This window comes from Vicugna pacos, chromosome 3 (genome assembly GCF_048564905.1).
Source record: "Vicugna pacos chromosome 3, VicPac4, whole genome shotgun sequence".
Taxonomy (NCBI): Eukaryota; Metazoa; Chordata; class Mammalia; order Artiodactyla; family Camelidae; genus Vicugna; species Vicugna pacos.
In genome coordinates this window covers 94176545-94201535 of record NC_132989.1, presented here as the reverse complement: position 1 = coordinate 94201535, position 24991 = coordinate 94176545, and the positions used below count along the sequence as shown (strand labels likewise).

At 42.5% G+C, this 24991-nt stretch overlaps 1 protein-coding gene across 1 annotated transcript in view; it reads left to right on the top strand.

The window, feature by feature from the left end:
• Nucleotides 1-22334: 22334 nt before the first annotated feature.
• Nucleotides 22335-24991, top strand: part of EGFLAM (EGF like, fibronectin type III and laminin G domains) — a 161598-nt gene continuing 158941 nt past the window's right edge. The window contains exon 1 of the mRNA XM_006207672.4: nt 22335-22655. Within this exon, the coding sequence (XP_006207734.2) occupies nt 22559-22655 (97 nt within the window). The 5' untranslated portion in view covers nt 22335-22558. The remainder of the gene's footprint in view (nt 22656-24991) is intronic.

Below are 24991 nucleotides of genomic sequence, written 5' to 3'. Positions count from 1 at the left end.
CCCGACTGCCAGGTGGGTCCATGACAGAAAAAAGTTTGAGTTCCTGCCTTGGAGGTGTGGGGCAACGAGAAAGAAGGATCCTGGGGTCCTGAATGACTGCCTGGGGCAGACCCCGCCCCTTCCTCCCCTTCCTCAGGCATTCTCCTACCAATTCATGTTCAGCTGTAATAGGAGAGGGAAATAAACAATTGTTTCAGCAGTTTCAGCAGCGTCTATGGCTGATTCACTCCCGCAGGAATGTAAGTAGGAAGGAGGTTAACATGCGTGTTGATGTTAACATTCTGAAACTCAGTTTGCCAAGTCTCACTCGCAGGCGTCCCTCTGCCGGCCTTTCACCTTTGGGGTGCTCAGCCAGGGCTCCCTGTGATTCAGCAGAATGAAAGCGCCTCCTTCCCCAACATTCTTAGACAGAGTCACCCCCCAGCCCCCATCCAAGTTCAGCTTGGGAAAGGGCACAATGGAGCTGGTGTGATTGTTCATAAAAGTGCCAGGAAATAGCATCTGCCCATATGCACCACAGTAGTATAAAAACAAAAAGGGGAAAAAAAAAAAAAAAGAAAACCAGCTAACCAGCTCTTTAACCAGGAGACTTAAAGCAGTGAGCCAGGGAGCACTGCATAGTGCTTTGTTATTTTCCTTTCAAAATTAGTATTTCTTTTCCTGCAGAAGTCATTACTTCTAAAAAATATGCATTTATTTTTAAGACAGTTTTAAAACAAAAAAATGCTGATGTGGTCATCAAATTTGGTAATTAAATGAGTTAGGAGATTGTGACCAGTGGCCAAGCATATGCTTCTTATTATAAGTTTAACTGAAAATGGCCTTTCTTTCCTTTTCATTTCCTGATTTGTTTAACAGAATATTTTTCCACGATTCTACGTTAATGGACTCCTAATGATGTTCTAAGTATTCTTGTACATTACTGGAGAGCAATGGGTTTATAAGCTTAATGAGGCTGATAGTTATAGAAATTCAAACCAAAATCACATGCGTAACATATGCGATTCTTTTTCAACCTCAATATACTTGTCAGTAGTTAATACGTCAATTTCCTTTAAGACTTTTACATAAGCATAGGGGCAAACAAAATACTGTAACTATATTCCTAGGTTCCCAAGCTTCAAGAAGCATCTGACACACGTAAAATTGGCTTTGTAATTTAATTTATTACTTGAGTATGTAATATAATGGATACAATATCCAAACAACATAGATCATCCAGTGAAAAAGCAAGTTCTTCTCTCTCCCTTACCTTCTAAAAACCCAATTTCCTTCTCTGAAAACTACCACTATTACCCATTTCTTACATGTCTTTTCAAAAATATACTATGTATATTTAAATAAACAGATATATAATCATTTCTTTTCACACAAATATGATATTATACTCAACTGCTTTTTTGGAATCTTTCTTTTTTATCCTGACAGTATGATCTAGAAGAGCTTTCCACATCAATACATAAATAACTTTTTTCCTTTCTGTATAGTATTCCATTTTAGGGATGTACCATGCTTTGTTTAACCAGTTTCTATTAATGGACACTTATGTAGTTTCCAATCTTTTGCTGTTATAATATTGCAATGATGAAAAGGAATGTATGTATGTATATGTATGACTGAAACATTAAGCTGTACACCATAAATTGATGCAACATTATAAACAGACTATAAAAAAATAATGTTGCCATGAGTATATTTGCCCAATAATGTCACTTTGCACGTATGAGAGTGCCTGTCTATTAACCAAATACCAAGGAGTGGAAGATATGAGCACTTTTATTCTGAGAGATACCATAAAGGACTACAATTGTACAATAATCTCTTTAAAATGACCAATGTTGGACACTTCCACTAGGGAGGAAATCTTCCAAAGAATTCCCATGATGCAAGGAGCCAGCCACCTGCTTGGCCCCTCTGGGCCTAGCTGAAGGGCTAAGAAGACGCAGGAGCCTAGGCCTAACCATGGGGAGCAGAAGCAAATCTGCAAGACGCAGAGATGGCAGGGGCTTGGGGTGAGGGAGCAAGAGAGGAGTGAGAGGGGTGGACCAATGACGTTTAGAATCAAGACCACCTGGCTGAAGGTGGCAGGAAGGTGGCACGGGTTAGGGAAGGGTGGCTCCCTGGGAAAGATCATTGTGCAGTTGTGATGAAGGGGAGAGAGACAGAGACAGAGAATGAACACAGAGCCTGGCATTAGAAGACCTAGCTTTGAATTCTGGCTCCATTACTTTTACTAGAGCTGCGTGACCTTGGACCAATTAAGAGAGCAGTGCTTACTCCACAAGGTTATTGTGGGAGATACAGAAAGGGCACAAGTGAGAATGCCTGGCAAACAGTATGAACCACTAACAGCTGTCAGTGTAATCTGAATGAATTTAGGTTTCAGCACGTTTAGGTACAGAGGAATCCTAACTTCAGAAAGTCCACCAGGACATCAGCTCTGTAAGAGCCGGGCTGTGTCTGGCATGTTCATTGCTGTAACCCAGAATTGTGGCTGGCACTGAACAGGAGCCCAATGCATAGTCACTGGATGAATGAAGTTCAGGCCACCTCTGCCTTATGAGGGAGGAAATGAAAATGCAAAGAGATAGCCTGGTTAAGACCAGAGACAGAATCTTCAGGGGTATACACTTAGAATTATGAGTCCTAATCATTCTTTATAAGGAAAACCTGACAACATAGATATTTTATGAAAATTTGTTGATTGAATAAATGAGTAAATGAATGGACTTTTCAGAGTGCTTTCAGAAAATATTTCATGAAGCGGATGGGTTCCCTCAACCCTAGAGGAAGGAAAGGATAATTTTTATATGAAGTATTTATATTACAGTGACTTGAACTGCTAACAAAGTTAGTTCATATCTTACTTTTTGGTATTTTAAACTATTTTTTTGACCTACATTTTGCTTGGAATAAATTAACGCATTCTAGTCCCCGTTGTTGGCCAACTATTTCTAAAGCCTGCTGTACTTGTTAATGTGATTTATGTCTCCTTATGGAAATATATGATAAGGAGGAAATTTATCAAACTTCCTCACTGATCAGGAATCAAGTTTTCAAAATTAAGTGAGAAAATTGAGGTAGATGATCTGGAATGCCCCTTTCTGGCCTAAAATTGTAGAATTTTATGAATAAAAGCACAAGGGAGGTGCAGAGTTTAAAAAAACCCAAGGATCCATGTGAGACAGAAGCCGCGTTATACTTGGGAGATGATAATAAACACTTCACATTTACAGAGTGTTGCCTCAGAGCCAGGCTCTACTTTCCTTGTTTCACTTGATCCTCACAATCCCTATAAAAAGGGTGCTGGAAATGCTGCCTGGTGTCCAGCAGCTGGAAAGGAGGAGATCGTTCTAAGCACAGACCACGATTCAAAGCAGCAAAGTTGCCAACAATAACAAGCTTTGTAAAAGTAACTGCTGCCCCAAGTCAAAGAACTGTTCCCCCCGCCCCTTCTCCCCCCCCCCCCCGCTGAAAGGGCTATTAAGTCCGGGGGTGGTCTGTCCAGCTACAGAGACACTCAGAGATAATGTCAGCTTTGACTCTGAAGGACAGGATGCTGTGCGGTTATGACTTCACAGAGCAGGGCTTTTTTGCTTGCTTTTCCCTTTCTCCAGAATCAGCGTGTCTTTCCTGGACTGGTGATGCTTTCTCCTTCTAGTTTCTTTTTCTGTTGGGAACTGGCCTAAGCCAACGAGGCAGCATAGAGTTCTCAGGGTCTTTTCATTCTTACTGAGTGTATATCCACAGCCAGAGGTAGATGAGGACAGCAGATCTCCGAGCCCGCCGTCACACTACAGGTAATGAAAGCAAGACTCACACAAATTCTGTTTATCGGCAATCAGGCATCAAAGCATGCGACTCGGTGACTTCAGGTTCTTGCCCTTTTGGATGCTCCAATCACTCCCTGTTTAAGTGGCACATTTGGGGCAAATGCCATAACACCTAGAGCACAGTTCTGTTAACCCTGTAGTTGCCAGCAGGTAACCAGGATCCTCCAAGCCAGCAGTGGACTTGGGACTATTGTGGAATTCAATCTTAGGAACCATTTTAATGTGTGAAGAGATTCAAATTCTTAAATCCTGTCCACTCAAGGACAGGCAGTGTTTCTAAATCATTCTAGCCTAGCTGCTGGCCAGCTTGGTGCAAAGTCCAAATCTGGTCTGTGTCTGTTTTTGTAAATAATGTTTTATTGGAACACAGCCATGCCAATTCATTTCCATATTGTCTGTGGTTGATTTTGTGCTACAGTGGCAGAGTTGAGTGATTGTGACAGAGATTGTTTACCTACAAAGCACAAAATAATTTACCATCTGACCCTTTCCAAAAAAAAAAAAAGTTGTCTAACCCTTGCACTCACCATTCCTCCTGTATTAAGGCTACCATAGTCAGCAGTGAAAACCCATTGCTAATACCTGTTTTGCTAACCAGCAAAAGCTTTGGTGTGGATCAGAGATAGAGTTGAAGTGCTTACAGCAGCTGCCTCTGGAGTGTGGCCTTTTTATTAAATATTAGATGAAACCCTTAAAATGTGCATGTTCTACTAGGGCAATAGCAGACTCAGAGTCTTATTAAAACTAACCCACATTTATAGAACATTGTCAATTTTGAAGTGTTAAAAGTAAGTTGCAGTCATCATAAGACTTTCTTTTATTGCTTCCCAAAGCTCATTTTTGCTAATGATTATGATTAAACCTTCAGAAACTCTCATATCAATAACAATTTTAAGCCCAGAATTTGAAAAGTCTGTTATCCAATGCATTAGCTAGGATAGAGCAGATTTATTATTATCCTACTTTACAAAATAAAAAACCTAACCTTCTGAAAGTATACCGACTTTTCTCGCAGTTACAGAACTGGCGAGTGGTGGATGGGGCTTGAATCTAATCTTTTCTTTTCCCAGATCTTATAGTCTCTTCTCTACACCATGATAACTTTCCAATAACAACTATCAATTGATTATTTTCTTTCTTTCTTTTTTTTTTTTTTAGCAGGGGGAGCAAACTGCGTATTCCAGCTTTAGCCAATAGAAATAGATTCCATCTTGAGGAAAAATAAATAAATAGCATTCTTAGGAACTTCTTGATATTCTGCAAACTGACATTACCTCCTTTCTTCCCATTTCTTATTCTTGAGGTTGTAGAGTAACCATTGAGTTGCAGGAGTTAATAGGGGGAGAGGAGAGATTTCCCAGAGGAATCAAAGGAATGAAGGTGAATGTTTGAAAATGGATCTGTTTCATCAACTGTATAAAATGAGACCCTACAGAGTCAAAGCAGTCTTTGAAGGCCCACCCTGACTTGGAAGTCTGTAACTGTAGCACAGTGAAATGAGGCTCCAGTGCTGGTCATAGGCGCATAACGTGAGGAGAGGAAGAAGCTCATTATTAGGTCGGCAGGTTCACCCCACCTCGCCCTTACAATGCCGGGTTGGTCTCTCGGCTGTGTTGCTCCGCATGGGAAGCTCATTTTTAATTGATTTGCCAGGAGTTGTGAGAGCTGGTGTGGAGTCTCCTCAGCCTTTTCTCAGACACTCTTCCCTGTGACTCTGACCCTCAGTTCCCCATAATCTATTCCTTCTCATCCTATGGAGTCATCTTGGTTGGATTTGCACCTGTAACTGGTGCTGGTGCATTTTGCTTCTTTCACCTGCATATTCGGAGTTGGAGACAGAAGAGCCTTTCCTCCAAGATGGTCCCTTCATATTCATGGGCTCCAGTGGGCTTCTGCCAGGACCATAACTTCTGGGAAAGGAGAAAAAGGCGGAGGTTTTATATTCGGGATTAAGAATGTTAAGATATGAGCCCAAGAAGGAAGCTAGAGGGCGCCTTTGCAGACTCTCGTGTGGTTGTCTGCCAGGGACTTGGATGACAAGTCATAACCTTGTGGATTCTAATATACCAATGAGTGCCCCCATTGGAGACTTTAAAAAACAACTTTGAAGCCACAAGTCAGCAGTGTAAAGAGACAAAATGAGTTCAGGTGTGAGTCCACCAGATGGTACAAGAGTAGTAATTTTAAGGAGAAGTCCCTGTGTGTATGTGTTGAGAAGACTCGAATCTCTTAAAGATAAGAGTCTCATTTCTGAACATCTGGGAATCTTCCTTGTGATTCTTCCAGTTTACTTTTGATGATGCATGGAAATGGTAATGCCAATGTTGGGAATAAGACAAGATTTTCTTGAGTTTGAGATTAAATATTTATGACCCAGCCTAAACAGAAAAGAGGTGGTGGTGGGGGGAACAATGAAATCTTGAATATTGATTTTAGGGGGGAAGACTTATTCCTCTTTTAAAGATAACTTACTTTTCACATAATAGCAATTTTAGGACTATGCAGTGAATTATTCAGGATGGGTTACAGGTTATCTTGTGGTAACATACAACCTCAAAATCTCAGTGGCTTAAAACAACCAAGGTCTATTTTTCATCCATGGCACATACCCTCTGTGAGTGCTGATTTCGCTCTGGAACCCACGATTACAGAATGGCTGCTCTGTGGATCATGGCTGGTCATAGTGACAGAGAGAATAGGAGCTTCAGAAGGGCTTGAACAAGCAATTAAGTGCTCCATTCCAGAGTCACGTTTGCTCACAACTCACTGGCTGGCACTGGTCATGTGCCCCACCCACTCATATGGGCCCAGGAAGTATAATCCTACCAAGGAAAGTTGAAAGACCACGGAAAACATTTGTCAAATAGTGCTGATGACTTCCACATGTCATTGAGATTGACAAGGCAAAATCTGATCTGGAGTACGTTCAAAATCATGTATGTCAAATGCTTCTGGTAATGCTGACTTTTAAAAAGCGAGCACTCACCATAGTAAGAGTCTCTGTCCAGTAGTTCTTTGAACTTGGAGGGGGAACACTGGGATCTCCTGGAAAGTTTGAAAAACACTGATATCTGGGTCCCACTCCAGAGAGTCTAACTTAATTAGTTAGAAGTGCAGCTTGGGCATCAGGATAATTTTAAAGCTCCCTGAAGTGGTGCTAAGACATCCAGAGCAGAAGGTCATTGGTCCAGTCGAAGAGTCAGGGTTTTATGGTGGTTTTCAACTCCAATAACAATGTTGTCCATCTATGTGGTCTTAAGTCAATTAACCTCTCTGGGTCTCTGTTTTATTATCTGTGAAATTAGGGGTGGAACACAATGAGTTCCGCAGATCCTTCCAGCCTTAAAAATCTCTCCGAGACCACTGACTTCTCTTTATAGAGTTTCAGAGCTTAAGTTATTGGATGAAGTGCAGTCAAATTACTCCTGAAGTTCATCTGGTTAAACTCCTCTACCTTCAGTAATGGAATAAGAGCAATAATTGGCAGGAGTCTTTACCAGGTAAGTAGCTGTGTTTCTCCATCAAACTAGGAAGCCTGGCCAGGCTTGGGGTCAAGTCATATTATATATATATATAATATATATATATATATATTGATCTCTTGCTTGTATGTGGACTGAGGGTGAACTTTCTGATCCAAAATGAAAAAAAAAATTGTATGACCTGAGGCTGTTCAGATAAAAATAAATTTTAAAAAACCACTTCCCTCAATTCTTCTTGCTGAAAATGAAAAAATTACAGGTTTCACAATATCTTCACCATGTAATCCTATCTCAGTGCTGTCAGTGTCTTAATAGTGTATTGATTGGCTCACACTCTGGCTATCTTTAAAGAAGCATTATTACTCTGTTGGGCCAAACATAAAAAACTACTTTTAAAGACCTCTTTAAGAGGCTTCTTGATTTTTCAAAAGCTTCTCGGGGGCCTATTGAGCTTCACCAGCAGCTGGAATTAACTGTACAATGCTCTTACTCTATTTCTGACGCAGTGAATTCATCTGAAGCCGACAAGTTATCAACGACTCACAGGAGGGAGAAGATAAGGGGGCCCTAGAGATAAATTAATGTGGTAACTAGTTACACAGACACCCGTATTCTGAGGCTGTTTCTAAGTGCTATCGCTGCATTGGAAACTCGTGATAATTACCAATAGCCACCTTGAATAAGTAAAGTTGACTAGTATTAAGGGGTAGAAAGTGAGGAGAGGAGAAGATGGATTGCAAAAATTAAAACCGCTAGTGTGTAAAATAACATTAAAGTGTTTTTCAATTATCAAAATGCCCGGCAAGCTGAAATAAGACAACAATCTTCATTTCTAGCTCTCCTATGTTTATTCAATGTCTGCATCTATCTTCTTCAAGAGATGTATCAGAATAGTCTTTATTGAATGCTTAGAAAAATACGTGATGATAATACACCAAAATGTTGTCACTTTGGACGATGGTATTGTGGGTGGGTCTTTTTCTTCCTTTGGGAATTTTTGTGTTTCACTACTTCTGTCCGTTCAGCATAACTTTTTTTTTTGAACTGGCTTCACTCCTTCACTGTATTTTGGGGAAAATTATTTAACCATCCTGAGCCTCATTCTCCATCTCAAATGACGATAATAATAGTATCTACTTCAAAAACTTATAGTAAATATTAGATTAAATCCTGTGAAATGGCTGATACTTGACCATCTTTTGGCCGAAGAACATGGCAAGTTGAAACGGTTCAATATAATACTAAACACTTAGCATTGTGCCTGGCAAATACTAAGCATGCAGGAAATATTTGCTCTGAAAGAAGGTAAAGGAAATACAGAGAGAACAGATTTAAAAATAGAAAGGATGTAATATGCAATTTTAAAAGTTAGGTTTATGGAGGTGTCATTTACATAGAATATGCAGTTCTAGAAAAGCTGACAATCACATACAATTGGGTAACCACAATTAAGTTACACAGTGGTTCTATCATCTCCCCAAAATGCATTGTGCCTCCTGTGGCCAACCCCTCCCCCACCATGGCCCCTGGCAAGTGCTGATATTTTTCTGTCCCTACAGTTTTTGCCTCTAATATGAATTTCCCCCCTTCCTTTAATTACCTAAATATGTCCATTTGCCTCCTTCCTAGGTCAACAAACACTTTCCAAGGTAGAAGGGAGGTCCCATCCCTCTGGCCAGCTGCTAATGACTGGGAAGGCCCCTTTTAACGTGCTCTGCAGAGTGAAGGATGCTGAGGTTCAGGGTGTGGAGGCGGCAGGGACAGGTATTCGCTGGGGCTCTACTTCCGTGAGTAGAGTTTCATTCCTTGTGGAAAAAAGGCAAGAATGTGCTCGGGGAGCCCATTTTGGCTATTGTTCCTGGGATGCAACTTGGTTTTGGACTCTGTTTTCCTGTTGATTAAAACATGTACACATGCCTGTCGGAGGTCTCATGACCTAAGGATCAATTTAAATTCCATATCTCCAGATAGAGTTTATCCAAGGGCCCTCCTCAGTTCGGTTCTTCTTTTAGAAAAGTGCCCAACCTGTAGATATAGGTGAAGGATGCTGGAGCACTTTTAGCAGGATCAAGCTCATGGTCATGCCCTTTTAGATGTTTTTTTCTTGCCTTCTTAGCATCTGTCCACCACGATGTCACTTGGCTGAATATAACTTGCCTTAGCATCCAGTCGACTGAGTCTTTATAATCTTGCAAATAAAATGTCACTCCACTATTACAAGTCTGTAGTGCTCCCCCGTGGCTCAATGGATGAATTCTGGATTCCTCTGCCTGGCAAATAAACCCTTCCTGATCTCACCCCATCTGGATTGGAATCATTTTGGTTTTTTTGAGGCCTATAGAACCCAGCACCCACAAATAGAGAATCTGGAACAGTTGCAAGCATAGGTCACTTATTAGCTATAAAACAAATTACAACACATTTAAAAATGTTGGTATCATGGATGGAGGCTGCTTATGCTTCATGTCTTGGAAAACGTGGGAGCCCACCTGCCTTTCTCTGAATCCTGCCCACTCCTCCTACTAGCTTGGCGACCTTGGGCCAGTGACTTGACTTTTCTCCCCAGTTTCCTCATCTGTGAAACTCCAAGGCTTGTGATGAGTGAAATGGTAATTCCTCAGTCTCCTCACACTCTCCCGGGATTCTCTGCCTTTGCACTTGCTGTTACTGCCTTAGAGCTTACCTTCTCCATGCATGTCCGTCTGGAAACTTCCCTCATCCTTGGAGTTTCAGAATAAAATCCTTGACTTCCTTGGATAAACCCTGGGCTCCCTCTGCCTTTTGAATGTACAGAGAATCCATTTGGCAGCTTTACTGTATGGAAGTTGCTGGGATCCTTGTTTTCCCACTGATCTGTACCCTCCCTGAAGTAGGACTAGAAACCAGAACTTAATGAGTATTCACTGAGTACTCAGTATTTACTGAGTGCTTTTTACAGACAAGGCACTGTTCACCTTTTACATATATTCACTTATCTCCGTAAAAACTCTCTGGGCTGGGCATTATTATTTTCCCCACTTTACAGATGAGGAAACTGAGGCACAAAGAGGCTATGTGATTTGCCTAACTTCACCTTGCTCGAGAGAGGTTAAGATGAAAGTCAAAGAGTCCACATTTATAGTCATTGTGCTGTATGGAGATTAGGGCCAACTGAAAAACTGAAAGCTATAGTTCAGCGCTTCTCAACTAATTGTGCCCATGAGTCACCAGGTTCTTGAAGAACATGCAGATAGGTCTGAAGTGGCACCAAGAATCTGCATTTCCAACAGGCTCCCAGCCAATGCTGCCCACGCTTTGAGAGAAACAAGGCCCTAGGCTAGTGTTTATTATTCTTACTGTTTTGTCTCAGAACACTTTTACACTATTAAATATTATTGAGGACACCAAGAACCCTTACATGGGTTCTATCAGTCAATATTTACTGTAATAAAAATTAAAACTGAACAACTGAAAAAATATTTTTAAAATGTTTAAGTAAGCCCATTACATGTTAATATAAATAACACGTTTTAATGAAAAATACCTATATTTTTCAAAATAAGAAATTAGTGAGGAGAATGGCCTTGCTTCACATTTCTGCAAATCTCTTTAATGTCCAGCTTAGTAAAAGATGGCTGCTCGCTCACACCTGCTTCTGTAGTCAGTCTGTGATGATATGACGTAATATGCAGCCTCTGAAAACCCCCACCGTATCCTCATGAGAAAATGCAAGTCAAAAAAAGCAAATTTTACTTGTATCTTAATATTACTATAGGAATAGTTTTAACCTTACAGACCCCACCCGAGTCTCCAGACACCAAACTACTGCTTTAGGCCACTTTCTTAAGGAATCCTAGAAAACTCAAGAGCCGCTACATTCATTGTGGAGTTGGGCTTTTGGTGTTTTGTAAAATTGCTGACTTCAAAAATTTTGCCAGGCTACTCTTTCTGAATCTAGATTTTGTTTCTATTTCAGTTGCAATTTACGTCCTCATCTTCATCCTACAATGGTACCCAACTGTAGTCTCAGCACAGATAAGAATCTCTTCAGAAAACCACCAGCCAAAAAGCTAGCACTGACTCTAGATAGACTATTTGATAAGGAAGAATGTTAAATGGAAAACATATTTTATTGAATTCCTTAAAGATTTTTAAAGTTTGCTTTAGAATAGGGGGTGGGGTATAGCTCAGCGGTAGAGCGCATGCTTAGCATGCATCAGGTCCTGGGTTCAGTCCCCAGTTCCTCCATTTAAAAAAAAGAGAAACTAATTTCCTTAATACAAAAAAAAAAATACTTTAGAATAGATCATCCTACAGTAATGTTTAGATGACTTAAAGCTAATACGATTTTTTGTTATATGCATTTACTGTATTTATCTTTGTTTTTTTGTTCAAATATAGTTTCACAATTTTTAAAATACAAAACATAAATTCAAATCATTTGATATGCTTAAATATCATATATCCATTTCTTGTCCCAATTTTTAGTAGCTTACTCTTATGCCTGGGTTTCCAAGTTTATACCAGGTCTTCTCAGGGGAGCATTTGAGTAGGCTCCTGGGTTCTTGATCTGAACTCCCTTTTGAGCTCTGAACTGTTTCCTTAGCACATTTGCTTCTCCTCTGAGTCTGTATCAACCTGGCCTCTCTAACTGAATGTCAAAGGAATTATGCTCATTGGCAAATTTGTTCATCATCATGGCAGGGCTAAGGAAATTGGACCCTGTGAGTTCAAGCCTTCAGCCTCTCTCTGGAAGAATATCTCTGCAAGCCTTGATGCTCTCAGTTCAGAGAATCATAGACTGTTAGGTTGAGGAGGAATCTTTGAGGTCATTTAGTCCCTTGCCCCTCACGTGTGGCCTTTAGGTCAGCAGCACAGGCACCACCTGGGAACTAGTTTGAAATGCAGGCTCTCAGGAGCCACTCAGACCTATTGAATCAGAATCTTCAGTCTAACAAGATCCCAAGAGATGACTGTGCACAGCAATGTGTGAGAAGTGCAGGTCCAGACCAGCACCCCTGTGTGATGGAGAAATCCTATCTGTCATGTCTTCCCTCTGACTGCCCCCCAGTGCTCACAAGTCTTCACCTTTGGGCTTCAGGACACAGATCAGTGATTCTAGATCAATGACTCCCCAGTTTGGCTGCACATTAAAACCACTTGGGGAGCTTTTAAAAATAGTGCTGAGGCCTCACCCCTGCCTACTAAAACCTGGGCGTCCGGCATTGGTGTTTTATGAAGATCCCCACCACATCCTAATGTGTAACCGAGTATGAACCACTGATCAAGAGCTATCCATTAGGCCATGTACTTCATTTCTTGCTTTGATTTTCTGTGAAAATGCAAATATTCCCTCAGAAAAGCAAAATTGTTGTCTCTCATTTACACTTTGCCTGGAAATAGGTTTAGTTTATCAGCATCAATAATTTATAGCAAACTCTTTCATATGATACACTAGTAGGCTTGACAATTCACACAGCAGTATTCTGGGATGAAGGAACCAGGGCTTAGGGAAGGAGAAGAAAGTATAGAATGTAAGTTAGGATGCGGAGAGGCAGACTTCATGCCTCGTGGTGACCAGTTCTTGGTCAGCTAGGCTGCCTTGGGCCCTAAGAGGCTGGGACAGGCCCCAAACGGGAAGTTCTCCTTTGGCCAGCCCACTTCAGGTATCCCGTCCATCCTCTTGCTTCCCGATTCATGGTCCTCTGGGGTAAGGGAAGTGTAAGGAAGCAAAAAGCTCTGCAGCTGCCAGGGTAGTGGGCTCCATCGGTGGAGCATGCGGTCCCCAGTCCAATCCTTGGCCTGCTAAGTCTAAGAGAAATTCTGCTAATGTCATACGTTGCTGACCTCAAAAGCGGCTGGTTGTTTTTCTTCACTCAGTAGTCCTCTTGAGTAATCAGCCCCTTTGTTTGTGACATGACTATTTTTAGGAAATACTGAAATCTATATTTTTTGGCAAGATTTAGGGGAGAATGACTGTGTTGACATTTATTAGCTTTTAAACTATCTAGTTTTATTTTGATAGTGCTGCATTAGGCTAATCGTTGCTTGAAAATGTATAAATCATGCTAACGGTAATTCTGAACAGACATGATCAAGCCAAAAATTCGGAGAGGAGGGAGAGAGTGTTATTTTAAAAGGAAATTCAAATTACTACCCATAGTCATATTAATTTACTATTAATAAACATATAACACAAAGTAAACTCTAAATAATAAATTTGAAAGCTCTAACAGTCTAGATTCTACTGAGTATCATTCACATATTAAAATAAAATTTAGAAACTGTACAGCTTACAACCTTTCCTTTATACAAATTTGTCTTGAAAGCTAAATAACAATCTAATGAATTTGGATGTCTGAGGATAAAATGCCAGCACATCCTCTTCTCCCTCCCAACCCTGCTTGCCTAACCTTCAAATCTGGATAAATGTAATTCAAGAGTTGTTTAGTCATGAATCTGACACATTAAACAGGTTTATAGATGCATTAGGGATTTAAAAATCTGATTCTCAGTTCTTTAAACATCCTAATAAGCTATCTTAAAAGATATTAAAGTTTACTCTGTAGACTAAGGAAGTATTGTAGATTGTGTTTTGGGTGCCTGAAAGATACAGAGAGTTTTAGAGCATTTCTGTTCTCCATTAAGGAACATGTGGTTTGTTTTCCTGAGAAGATGTGAGAGAGGATGATGGAGAACGTTGTAAGAAGGAGATTTTTTTTCTAAGTATAATTCTTCTCTTCTATTAATACAATATTTGTATTTAAAATTTTTTAAATGAAATCTTAATGTTGGTGCATATACTCTTTTTTACCGGCTTACATTTTCATTCCAATAATGCTCTTATATTTGAATACATATAAATTGACATTGAAGCTAACCCTTTAGCTTAATTGTCTATGCTACTCTCAATTAAAACATTTGGGGAAGTCTCACAGTAGTGACTACTTTCTAAATTTTTTTAAAAATTGTGAAAAAAAAAATCCCAAACATCCCCAAATGAATCTTTTACATATATTCAGATTTCTTAAAGAAGGGCACACCTGTAAAGAGTCACCTATATGAACTAGCAGTTTTGTTTATCTACTTGACTTGTTAAAATGCTAAACTTTGAAACTGTGCTATCAAACTTGAGAGCTAATTCTGTGGACTTTTTGGAACATAGTTGAGGATGTTCTTCCTGGTCTCTGTGTCTTCCACTTCTGTCCCTTCCTCCACTACCAATTTGTTTCCTTAACTTCTGGGTTTCTGCTTTGTCCTGATTTCCTTCCATATAGCTCTCTACTGTTCGAGAAAGCCCAGGTGTGCACCTGCCTGGGTGGGGGTCTACAGGGACGCTTTCTTACATATTCAAAATAAAGTCAGTACATAGCTACAGTCTGCCCTTCACCCCAGTGAAAGCAAATAGCTTGAACCGTGTGTTACTATTGGCATTTTGTTTCAATTAAACCCATGATTATAATAGAGCAATTAAAGCCATCCCTCTCTGTTCACCACACAAAGACTTCCGGGACTGCCTTCTTCATGCAAGTCAACATCGCCACATTCTCTGTCTGTTTCTTGGGTTTTTTCATCATCTGGACTCAGCAACCACTTTGGTCTACTCCTTCAGCTCGGACAGCAGAGGCATGGTAGCATTTCACAGGATAAGCCGTTGGGGTCTGGATCTAATTGAGGAGGATGTGCCTGGGGCCACCATGCCCAAACATGGATACAAGAAAGATCTTGTGTTCTATCCAGTTTGACCCAGGAAACTGATGTCAGGGAAGCCATGTGATTCATTCAGAGACCTATAAAAAGTAATAAGCAAAGAAGAAAACAGGGAACATGGAAAGCACACAGACTGAATCAGTTAAGAGGCACTAAATCTGAAGGAAAATATGAATGGGGCTAGATTTTCCCCAGAGCAGTGCAGACTATTGGCATCCTACCAGTGGTAGGTGTACCGTGGGAGTATCTCTATTTATTTTGGTGGCTCAGCCATTATTCCTCCCTGGGAGAATCCCTTTCTAGTATATCATCATCTTTTGAGAGATATCTTTCATTGTCCCAAGATACAAACCTTGATTTTCCGTTATTTCCAGTTCACACTGAAAGTGTCTGGATCAAAACTTTATCTTTGTCTTCAAGTCTTTTTTGTCGTCCTAGCAATAATCCACTAGTGCTTCTGGAATTTAACTCTGGAGAGGACTTATGTGATAAACACTGACAGTGATGGAATGAAATAAAGGCAACATTCAGTGAATATCAAGGGAATGGCACGCACGATGCACTGGGTTATCTCATCTGACGGGCACTGCCTTCAAAGGAGGTGATACATCCCATTATAGAGGGGAGGAAGCCAAGGCTAATTCCTCCCTCATCCTTCACCATTGATCTTTATTACTGACAACTAGCTTAAAAACCTGGATCTTGGGATCTAAGCCATGCCCTCTTACTGTTTTGGCTGAAGCTGTCCCAATCCTCTGTCCCCCACTGGCACTGCCATCCTGGTATGCCCCACAGCTTCTTCTCCTGCTTAACCCTCTTCCTCTCACACCTCTCCTGCCCTGGAGGCTGGATATAGACCAGGTCTCCCCTTACTCAGCTATTTTTCCCCTCCTTAACACCTCCCACCAGACTGTACCTTCAAATCTTCCAGTCCCCTCCTCCTCATTTCCTCCCTTAAGAAACACCCAAACATGAATATAATCAAACTCAGATGGAAAAACTCGCCATTTGCTTCTTTCCGCAGGTTTTCTCTTGGCATCAGAAAACCTGCATTTATTTGCACTGTCACTAAATAACCCAGAAACTGAGCCAGAATTCCTCTGCCTCCTACGCCCACCTCCCCACCCTGGTCTCCTCTGCCCCTCCCTTCTCACACCTCCCCATTTCCTCCGTCTGGACGGACTGGATATGGCCTGTTTGGAAACTGTGAGTCTGCATCCTACAGCCCTCTCAGAGGCTTTTATCCTGCCATCTGTGTGTGTGTGTGTGTGTGTGTGTGTGTGTATCAAATGTTGCATTTTATTTTGTTGTCTTTTTTTTCCTTTGGCAAGAGATGGTTGCTTTCCAACTTCAAAGTTTTTTTTTTTTTTGAAAATAAACTTCTTACAAGAGTTCTTGTTGTTTTTAAGTAGTGAGATCTGTCTGTGCTGGGGCCAGTAAAGAGGTTCTTTTGTGGAAGCTGGGATTGTGAGCCCTAGGACAAGCTGAGACATCATCTCATCCAAACATCCTCATTTGACAGAGGAGAAAAATAAAGTGTAAAGACATCGATTGAATCACTAAAGTCCCACTGACTGTTGAAGACAGGGCTAGAGCCAGAGGGCAGGTCTCCTGACCTCTCATCCACCAAGATTTTGTTGGGATTGTGTCATTTCACAAACAAGCCCTGCATTTTGAAGTTGCATGCTGGCTCTCAAAATAGATGCCTGTTACTATGCTGAGCAGTTGCCCATGGCCACTGTGGGGCTCCTGCATTCTGTTGTGTTGGTTGTGTGTGGTTCACAGGTCGCTGGCAACCACCTGGCCCTGGACATCCCTGACACCTTGAACGTGCTACAGGGTCTCCCTGCATTTCCAGGAAGAAGGTGCCTCTTGCTCTTTCTTGCACATTAAATCTGGCAGCACCAGACAGAATCACATGATTTGTAAGGGCCTCCTTTCATGGCCCCCTCCCCTTTGGGACTGCCTGTCTCAAACTTCTCCTTCTTTCCTTCTGACGTTTGGGACCTATATCTCTTCTTTTGGTTTCTTAGTCCCTACCATTCCTCCCGTCTCACCGGGTACTCCACCTAGGCTGCCCTATATTCTTTTAAAATGTATTCATACTTTCTTTTTAAACCAGATAATTTTCCTATGATTAAAAATATAAGCAGTAAAAACAATAATAATGCTAATTTCCTCCCATTCACCCCAGACCCCAAGTCCCCTTCCCACCCTCAGTTAACACCTGCACTCTGTTCTGCATCTTGCTCTGTCTACTTTGTTCCTTTTTAGCACATCCAGCTCTGATTATTTTTGAGATAGCTATAGTGCTCCATTATATTCCGTAATGTATTTTACCGGTTTCTGGACGTGTTTATTGCTTCCAGGGTTTTGCTGTTACAAACAAGCCATAGCCCACATTCTGAACCTCACCCACCACCAATTCTCCCTTCCCAAGTCAGCTATCAAACTTGTATATTCTATCCGTTTTAGATCTGGGAGCGGATGTCCTAGGTAACAGCTAAATTAGCTAATAAAATTAGTCCTTACAGGCAGAGTATCAGTGAGCTCCTCCTTCCTCTCAGGGTAGAATACATCCATTTTAAGGGAGATCACTTGCATAAAAGTTCTTAAAACAGCTCTCTTCCATCTCTCTTCAGTGCTCTTTGGAACAGAAAGGATATAAGTCACGAACAAGTCATACTTTTCACCCCAAACCAGGCAAAATTAATCCAGACATTGAATATCAGAAAACACTTTTCCCAGTTAGTTTGTGGGGTGGGTTATCACTGGTAGGAGCAATAAAGAAGGCTTTTAGGATCTGAGATTGTTCTATTTCATGACCTGCGGGCTTGCCTCAGGGATATATTCACTTTGTGACAATCCACTGAATTACACACTTAGGTTTTGTGCGTTTTTGTGCTTCACTAAAAACTTTACATTAAAATATAAGGCTGAAGAATCATCAGGTTGCCCAACGTAACTATAATTCCCCCGTCCTTTTTAAGTGATGCTGCTAGAAATGTATGCAGAAAGGACAGATTTGGGAATATCAAGTGATATACCCTGGTAATTCCAATTCTGTCCCTGGTGAATCCTATTGTGTGCACAAGCACGATTTAAACCCCCGTGGTGCTGACAGCTGTATTTTATAGTATATGATTACCTAGCTTATCGTGTCTGATACAATGTCTTCCTCTCCCAACACACCGACAGCAGGTTGCTTGCACTCTTGCATATTGCTTCCTTTGTTCTGCTTTGTGGAACAGTTGACTGTGCAGCTGTTTTCTCTCAACAAAAGTGCGGGCTTCTTGAGGGCAGAAGACACTGTTTTTTCTTTCCTGTAGTCATTCTGTCTCAGCATGGAGCTGTTCACCTGATGGGATCACGTCTCAATTAATGCTCGGTTCATACTGAGGATAGGGAGTGTTTGCATTCTTTGCGGATCTATTTTTATGTGTGTATTTTAATTAAAAGTGAATGGGAGGTTTGAACTCTTCTCATTCGTCTTCAAAAATATATACATCTAGGGAGGAAGCACGAGGAGGGCATTCCTGGGGGTTCTAGTCAGGTTGCAGTTCTTGAACTGGGCAGTAGTTACACAAGTGTGCTCACTCTGCTATAACTCATCCATTGGCACACTTCTTAACTGTGTACTTCTCTCTATATGTTGTACATCTATGGAAACATGTCATCTGTATGTATATAAGATATAGTTCTTCTTTGATAAGACTGTTGGTGAGAGTTTGTGGAAAAAGGCTCATGTATGACTTGTGGGAAGACTGCACACAAGCATTGTACAATCTCCTTGGGAGGAAATGTGGCCAAATGTATCAAAATGAAAAGCTATTTACCCTTTGGCTGAGCAATGGCTGGTCTAGAAATGTACCTTACAGTATTGTAACATGTGCAAACTGTTATCCATTCAAGGTCATTCACTACAATATTTCCTATAATAATAAAATTGGAAACAGCAGAAGAAAGAACAAATAGATTGTTGTACATCCTACAATGGAATATTATTCAGCAGTTAGTAAGAGGGAGGCGGATCTGTACCTGATGATTTGGAAGGATTTTCAGGTTAAAAAGCGTGTACAAGATGGTCCTTGTTTGTGTTAAGCATATGTGTATATATCTTGGCTCGTATGGTCATAGATTACCTCTAGAAGGATACACAAGAAACTGGTAATAGTGGTTACTTCTGAGACAGGAAGGGGTAAAAGGAAACATTTTTCACTCTACATCCTGCTTGATGTACATTTCAAATTTTGTATGTACATTCAAATCTATTCAAAAATTAATTAAATCCAAAGCTGCTTATTTGAAGCTGTCTTTTTCTCACCCTCATTTAGGGACTCCCTAAACATTCTAAAATTGGTAAGTTTGCCTTTACTTTAACAGCCTCCAGATCCCTTCCGTGGAGCACAGGTCATACTCTTCCATGATACTGAGCAAAGCAGGCAGGTCACTCTTCTAATGGTGACCTTTACTAATTGAGTTCAGACCTCAAGGGAATCTGAACAGATTTTTTTATAATGAAACATTCAAAGCCTCTTTGCCCTCTTTAGTTCCCCTCCTCCCACAGAGCAAGAAGAGAGTGAAAGACAAGTATTCCATTTGTCTTTAATCAGATTTACAAGTGCAGTAAACTGGTTGTCAAACCGGAAGAAGAGAGAACCATGGGGGATGTGATTTGACTGGAGAGGGAAGGGAGTAAGTCTGGTCTAATGTGTGCCCTAGATTTGTAACAAGCAAATTTCAAGAAGTAAGGTCTTATCTCAATGGCCTGAGGACCCAGGGCCTTTGGAGGCACTCAAAAGTAAAACAGAACAATATAATCAAAGATAATCCTTGCAGAGAAGAAACAGAGTCTCTGAAGAAACCAAGCCAGCTTCCCAGTTGCCGAAGGCCATCTGCAGAAGATGGAAGGGAGTCCTGGGGCCAGGGGTGAGGTGGTATGGGCTCAAGTTGAGAATGTCAGCAAGAAGGCTGAAACTCAGGCTTGCAAAATTTGCAGTGAACAGTTTGTACAGGTGTCTCAAAAGGCATATTTGGAGCAAAAATGGCTTGGATTAGATAGTGCTGTTTTATTAGATAATAAAGGGAAAGTAAACCCTGGAACTTACCAATGACTTCATCAAGCCCCTTCATTTTTGCCAAGACACTCTATAGGCAGAGCCCAGTATTAAACACCCTGATCTCATGATTCTTGGTCCACTGCTGTGCCTGCTCTCCACCTGTCATCTCCAAAGTCTGGATTCTGGAACCAGACCACCTGGATTCAATCAAGCTCTATCTCTTGGGAGCTGCATGACTTGGGGCAGATTACTTAACTCTTCATGCTTCAGTTTCCCCATCTGTCAAACGGGGATAATACTAATAAAAGTAACTACCTGGTATGGTTGTTACTGGGATTATAAAGCCCTTCAGAGAGGGTCTGGTGTTATATAACTGCTAGCCATAAATGAATAATGGTTATTATTACTTCCAGTTTCTACATCAGGGAAGATCATAGTGGGAAACAGCAGAACCAACAAGGAAGATATCTTAAAGGTAACAGTTGCTTGGTTCTGGGTGCCACCTTAGGTCTGATATAAGAAATCCCTTTCTCATAAAGAGTTATCCAGCAACTTCTGGGCTGGTGGTGAGGTAGACCTCTCTGCTACAGGTGGAGTTCAAGCCAAGGATGAGGAAGGCAGATTGCCGCATGGAATGGAGGCAGGGTCTAGATGACCCCCAGGTGCTCTGACAATCACTCCTAAGGGTCTATGATTCTGCTGCCTTTGAGACTATCAACCTTGGGGGCGGCCACATTGCATGACTTCCAGACATGGGTTTTGTTATCACCGTGGAAGTGCCCAAATTTTCTCCTTCAGCTCCGTGTGCAGGGGCAAGCTCTTGTCACATCTAAGACTTATAGAGACTCAGGTCGGAGTGGACTTTCAATTTGTTTCTGGACAGTTGCACACCTGAGAACACAACACAAAAGGGAACGTATTCTCAGCTTTGCTAACAAACCAGATCCGGCTCATTACAAACCCTCTAGCCAGGAGATACTTCATTCCCAAAACAGGAGTAGAAATCTTTAGGGGGCGTGGGGTGGAGGGAACTACATTGGTCGACATTGTTTCCTCTCGCTCTCCCAAATCCAGGTTAACAACGAAGGGCCACGATGCCAGGAGCTTCATTCGCTCTGCAAGGTCTGGCGGCCCAGCGCGCGAAGTGCTCCCCCAGCCAGGGACCGCAGCTCGCCGCTCTGCAGGGTACTTCCTAGGGCCTTTGATCTTTCCCTAGGAACTGGCGTGGGCTGCATTTCCCTCTAGTTTTATTCCCTCTTGGTTTATTTATTGTGTCTGCTTTCTCTCCTCTCTGGCTTGAAGATCAGCACGGCCGTGTGCAACGGGACTTGAGTCCCCGGGTCTCCCCTCTCGCAGCGACACCTGGAAACCTGGCAACAGGAGCATTTTACTGAACCCTCGGGCAGCAAATCCGGAGGAGAAGGGGTCTTTTCCCGGCCACGGAGCCAATCTAGGAACCCTGGTCCCGGGATCAGGGGCCAGGAACCCCGTCGGCCTCCAGACCCAGCCCGGCCGGCGCGCGCCCCCTCAGCCGGATCTTCCCAGGCCGCTAGCCCGCTAGAGCGCCTATCCGTCCCCCGACGCCAGGTTTAACCTAGAGCTTCATCTCCTCCCCTGGAGGGTCTCAAGTTGCCTTCCTCTGCCGACAGGGCACCTGGCTCCCCGTGCCGGGTTCTAATCTCCACCCGGCGTTTCCAACAGAGTGGCCGGCTTCAGCTCTCCATCTGCGCGCCTTAAATCCCATTTATCTTCTTAGCGCCTTGGTCCCGGCTGGCCCCGCCCCCTCTTCTTCCTTACTTCCCCCACTTGCAAATCGCATACCCTCCTTCCTCCCCCTATTACCCGCCTTCTCCCAAGTGTGGTGGACTTCTGGAGGTGCTGGGGAAAGTCCCCAAGCAGGGTGGAAGCGACCTAGAGGGGCGCGGCCCGAGGAGAGTATAGCTAGGGGAGGGGGAGGGGGATGCGCCGCAAGATTTCAGGATTAGGACCAAGGCAGAGGGTCCTGCCCTGCACCCCTAGTGGTTGAAGTCGGCCCCTCCTAGCGCCCTGATCTAGGTCACCAGTCAGGAAGGGCTGCGCTGGGGGTCGCTATCGGGGTGATGGGCTGGCTGTCCCCAGAGGTGAGCGAAGAGTAAATTGTCTCAGGGCCTCCCCTCTCACTTGCACTCGATTGTAATTCCATCCCCGGGCCGGTCGAGCCTCCCTCCCTTGCGTGGCCAGCCGGTCCCTCCCCGTCGGCTTCCTTCGCCGCCCCCGCCCCCCCGCCCGAAAAGCCCTGCAGCTCGCAGCCGGCTTCACTCCCGCACGCCGACCTCCTGGCTGCTGTCCTGCCTCCTTGGACTCCTCCGTCGTTCTCGGGCCAGCTCCCTCAGCCCTTCGCCTCCTCACCCTGGTCAGGGGATCCGCGGGGGCTGCGTCCCCCCACGTCCCCCAGGAGACGCCCTTTCCCTGTGCGCCCAGGACTTCGTGAAACTTTGGAGGCGCCCGCGGTGAAATGGATTTAATCCGAGGCGTCTTGCTCCGGCTCTTGCTCCTAGCTTCCAGCCTCGGACCTGGAGTTGTGCCGCTCAGAGCAGCTCTCAGAAAACCAGGTAATGCGCTGAGTGCTCCCGGGGGCACCACGCCCGGAGCGCCCAGGTCCCAGTCCCAAGCGAGGACGCAAAGCGGGCAACGCACTGCCTCTCTCACCCCAGTTAAGCAGCACTTAACTGGATTCGTCTCTGCCCAGAGCTGAGAACAGACGCGAACCTCGCCCTTCCCCTCCCCGCCTCCCCAGCCCGGGCCGTTCCAGGGATACTTGTTTGTTAAACGGGTGATCTATTTACCAGACACAGTAGAGGTGGAGGGCTCTGTGTTTAACCACAGAGAACTGAGATTGGGGGCAGCGATCATGCTGTCTCAATTACAGAGGATTGCAACTGTGCAAGAGAAGTCAAGCAGCTCCTCCTGTGTCTCTAAACATCTTATTGAATTCATATTGTCCAGAGCTCAGCCATTTCCTGTTATGTGTCTGAAAATTTGCCTCGTGTACCCTATGCCCGTCTCCAGTCCTTCCCATGCACTAGGTAGGGATGTGGCCTCTTCTGCTGGTTCCCCTTCCACTCTGGGGCCGTTTTCTTAGAAAAGAGCGCCCAACGAGTCAATTCTTACCATGTTTTTGAGCTGCAGTCTTTGCTCTGAGATTTAAACAAAGATGTATGGCATTGCAGGCTATTGCAATGAACTGCAGAGAACTTGAAACACAGTTACTTGCATTTCCTTTAGTTGTACAGGTAGAAAGTCTTCGTGTGTTTTCTTCTACTTGGCGGTTTGGCCTGTGCTGTGAGATTATTCAAAGTAGACCTTCCTAAGCAAGAAAGTTCTAAACATTGTCTCTCGAATAATGATTTTTATTCTTCTTTGGGGAGACTATATTTAGAATTCTGAAAAATCTGTTTTTTCTTAGTTTACTTTGTAAGCGAGGTTGTCTTATGGGATTAATTATATATTATGAACAATGGAAAACAATATAACTTTATTTGAATGCAGACTGCAAAACTTTGCAGAAAGCGCAGTTTGTCTTCACAAATAATGTTCCTATACGAAAGAGACAAACCAGGGAAAATTTATCAGAAGGCAAAGAAAATAATCTTGGCAGGTTCCCATATGGCTGCTTAAATATTTTCGCTGCTCAAGGATCTCTCCATTTGGAAATATGACTTGTTGCCTCTCAGCTCTGGCAGAGCCTTTACCCTTCAAGCTGTATCTGTTACACCTGTGCCTTGCTACCTGCCTTGAAATTTATGGTCATTATTATAATCTGAGTCACACTTAAATTATGAGCTGTCCTGTTCCCACTGATAATTCATTTTGGGGAAAATAGCAGCAGTTCAAGATGATATTATATAAAATTGTTTCTTTTCCTACTTGTACACAAACACTCATCTTCAAGGATTTCAACGAAGGGCTTCTTTCTAAGATAGCTACATCACATTGCATTGTGTGGGTTTATGCACATAGAACCATCTAGTCACAATTTTCAACAATGAATAGGTACCTCTGTAGTTCTTAAGTGTGAGCAGTGTATGTCATGTTCTTTTAAGGACAGATTTCAATTCATTTAAGCAGAATTTTTTAATAAGTATTTCACAAAAGCCTGCTGTGTAAAACTGCTCATATGGTTTACCATATTTCCTTTCTTATTTTTCGTAGTTCCTCTCCTAAAAATATTTCCTACCTGGTTCATCCAGGGTCTGAGTCTGTTATTTATGCCATGAATATGCCATGTTGGTCTCTTTGGTTTTATTTGAAGCATAGATAGCGTTTTGATAGTGGGAGCTCTACATTTTAAGTATTTTGGCACATTAAATATATCAAATTTGAGGTGGAAGGAGTGTTTGGACTAGGTTCAGCCTAGAAGAGTTTTTCATTACTTTATAATTTTATCCAGACACTGGCTTTCAGGTTGGAAAGCTGCTCAGATTAAAATGACAGCTACTTCATAAACTTCGGGGGAAAATTTCCTCCTGGGCTCATTTACATCCCTTGGAAAGACTAGTTTTTGATCTGGAAAATTGGTCCAGATTAAAAACCGAATGTGCTTCACTTGGCTCAGATGTGAACAGCAACCAGCTAATTTATAATCTTCCCCAGATACCAGCAAATCCTGCTAGTATCCATGTGGGAGTTTCTCTGTACCTTGTTTCCTCAATTGGCGTGTGTGCAGTACTTTGAAGGTAGCATGACTACCAGCTAAGCTGTCCTGGAACAGTCCTGTTTTATTTGGATGACCCTGTCTTTCTCCTCACACTCCTAAATCTACATTTGACCAGTACAGCCTTGCTGGCAAAGTCTTGGATTCAAAATCTACCTGAAAATTGCCCATCCCCACTGCTTCTGGTGAGAAAAAATCAAGTAGCTGCTTCAATTATGAGTCTCATTTGGATCT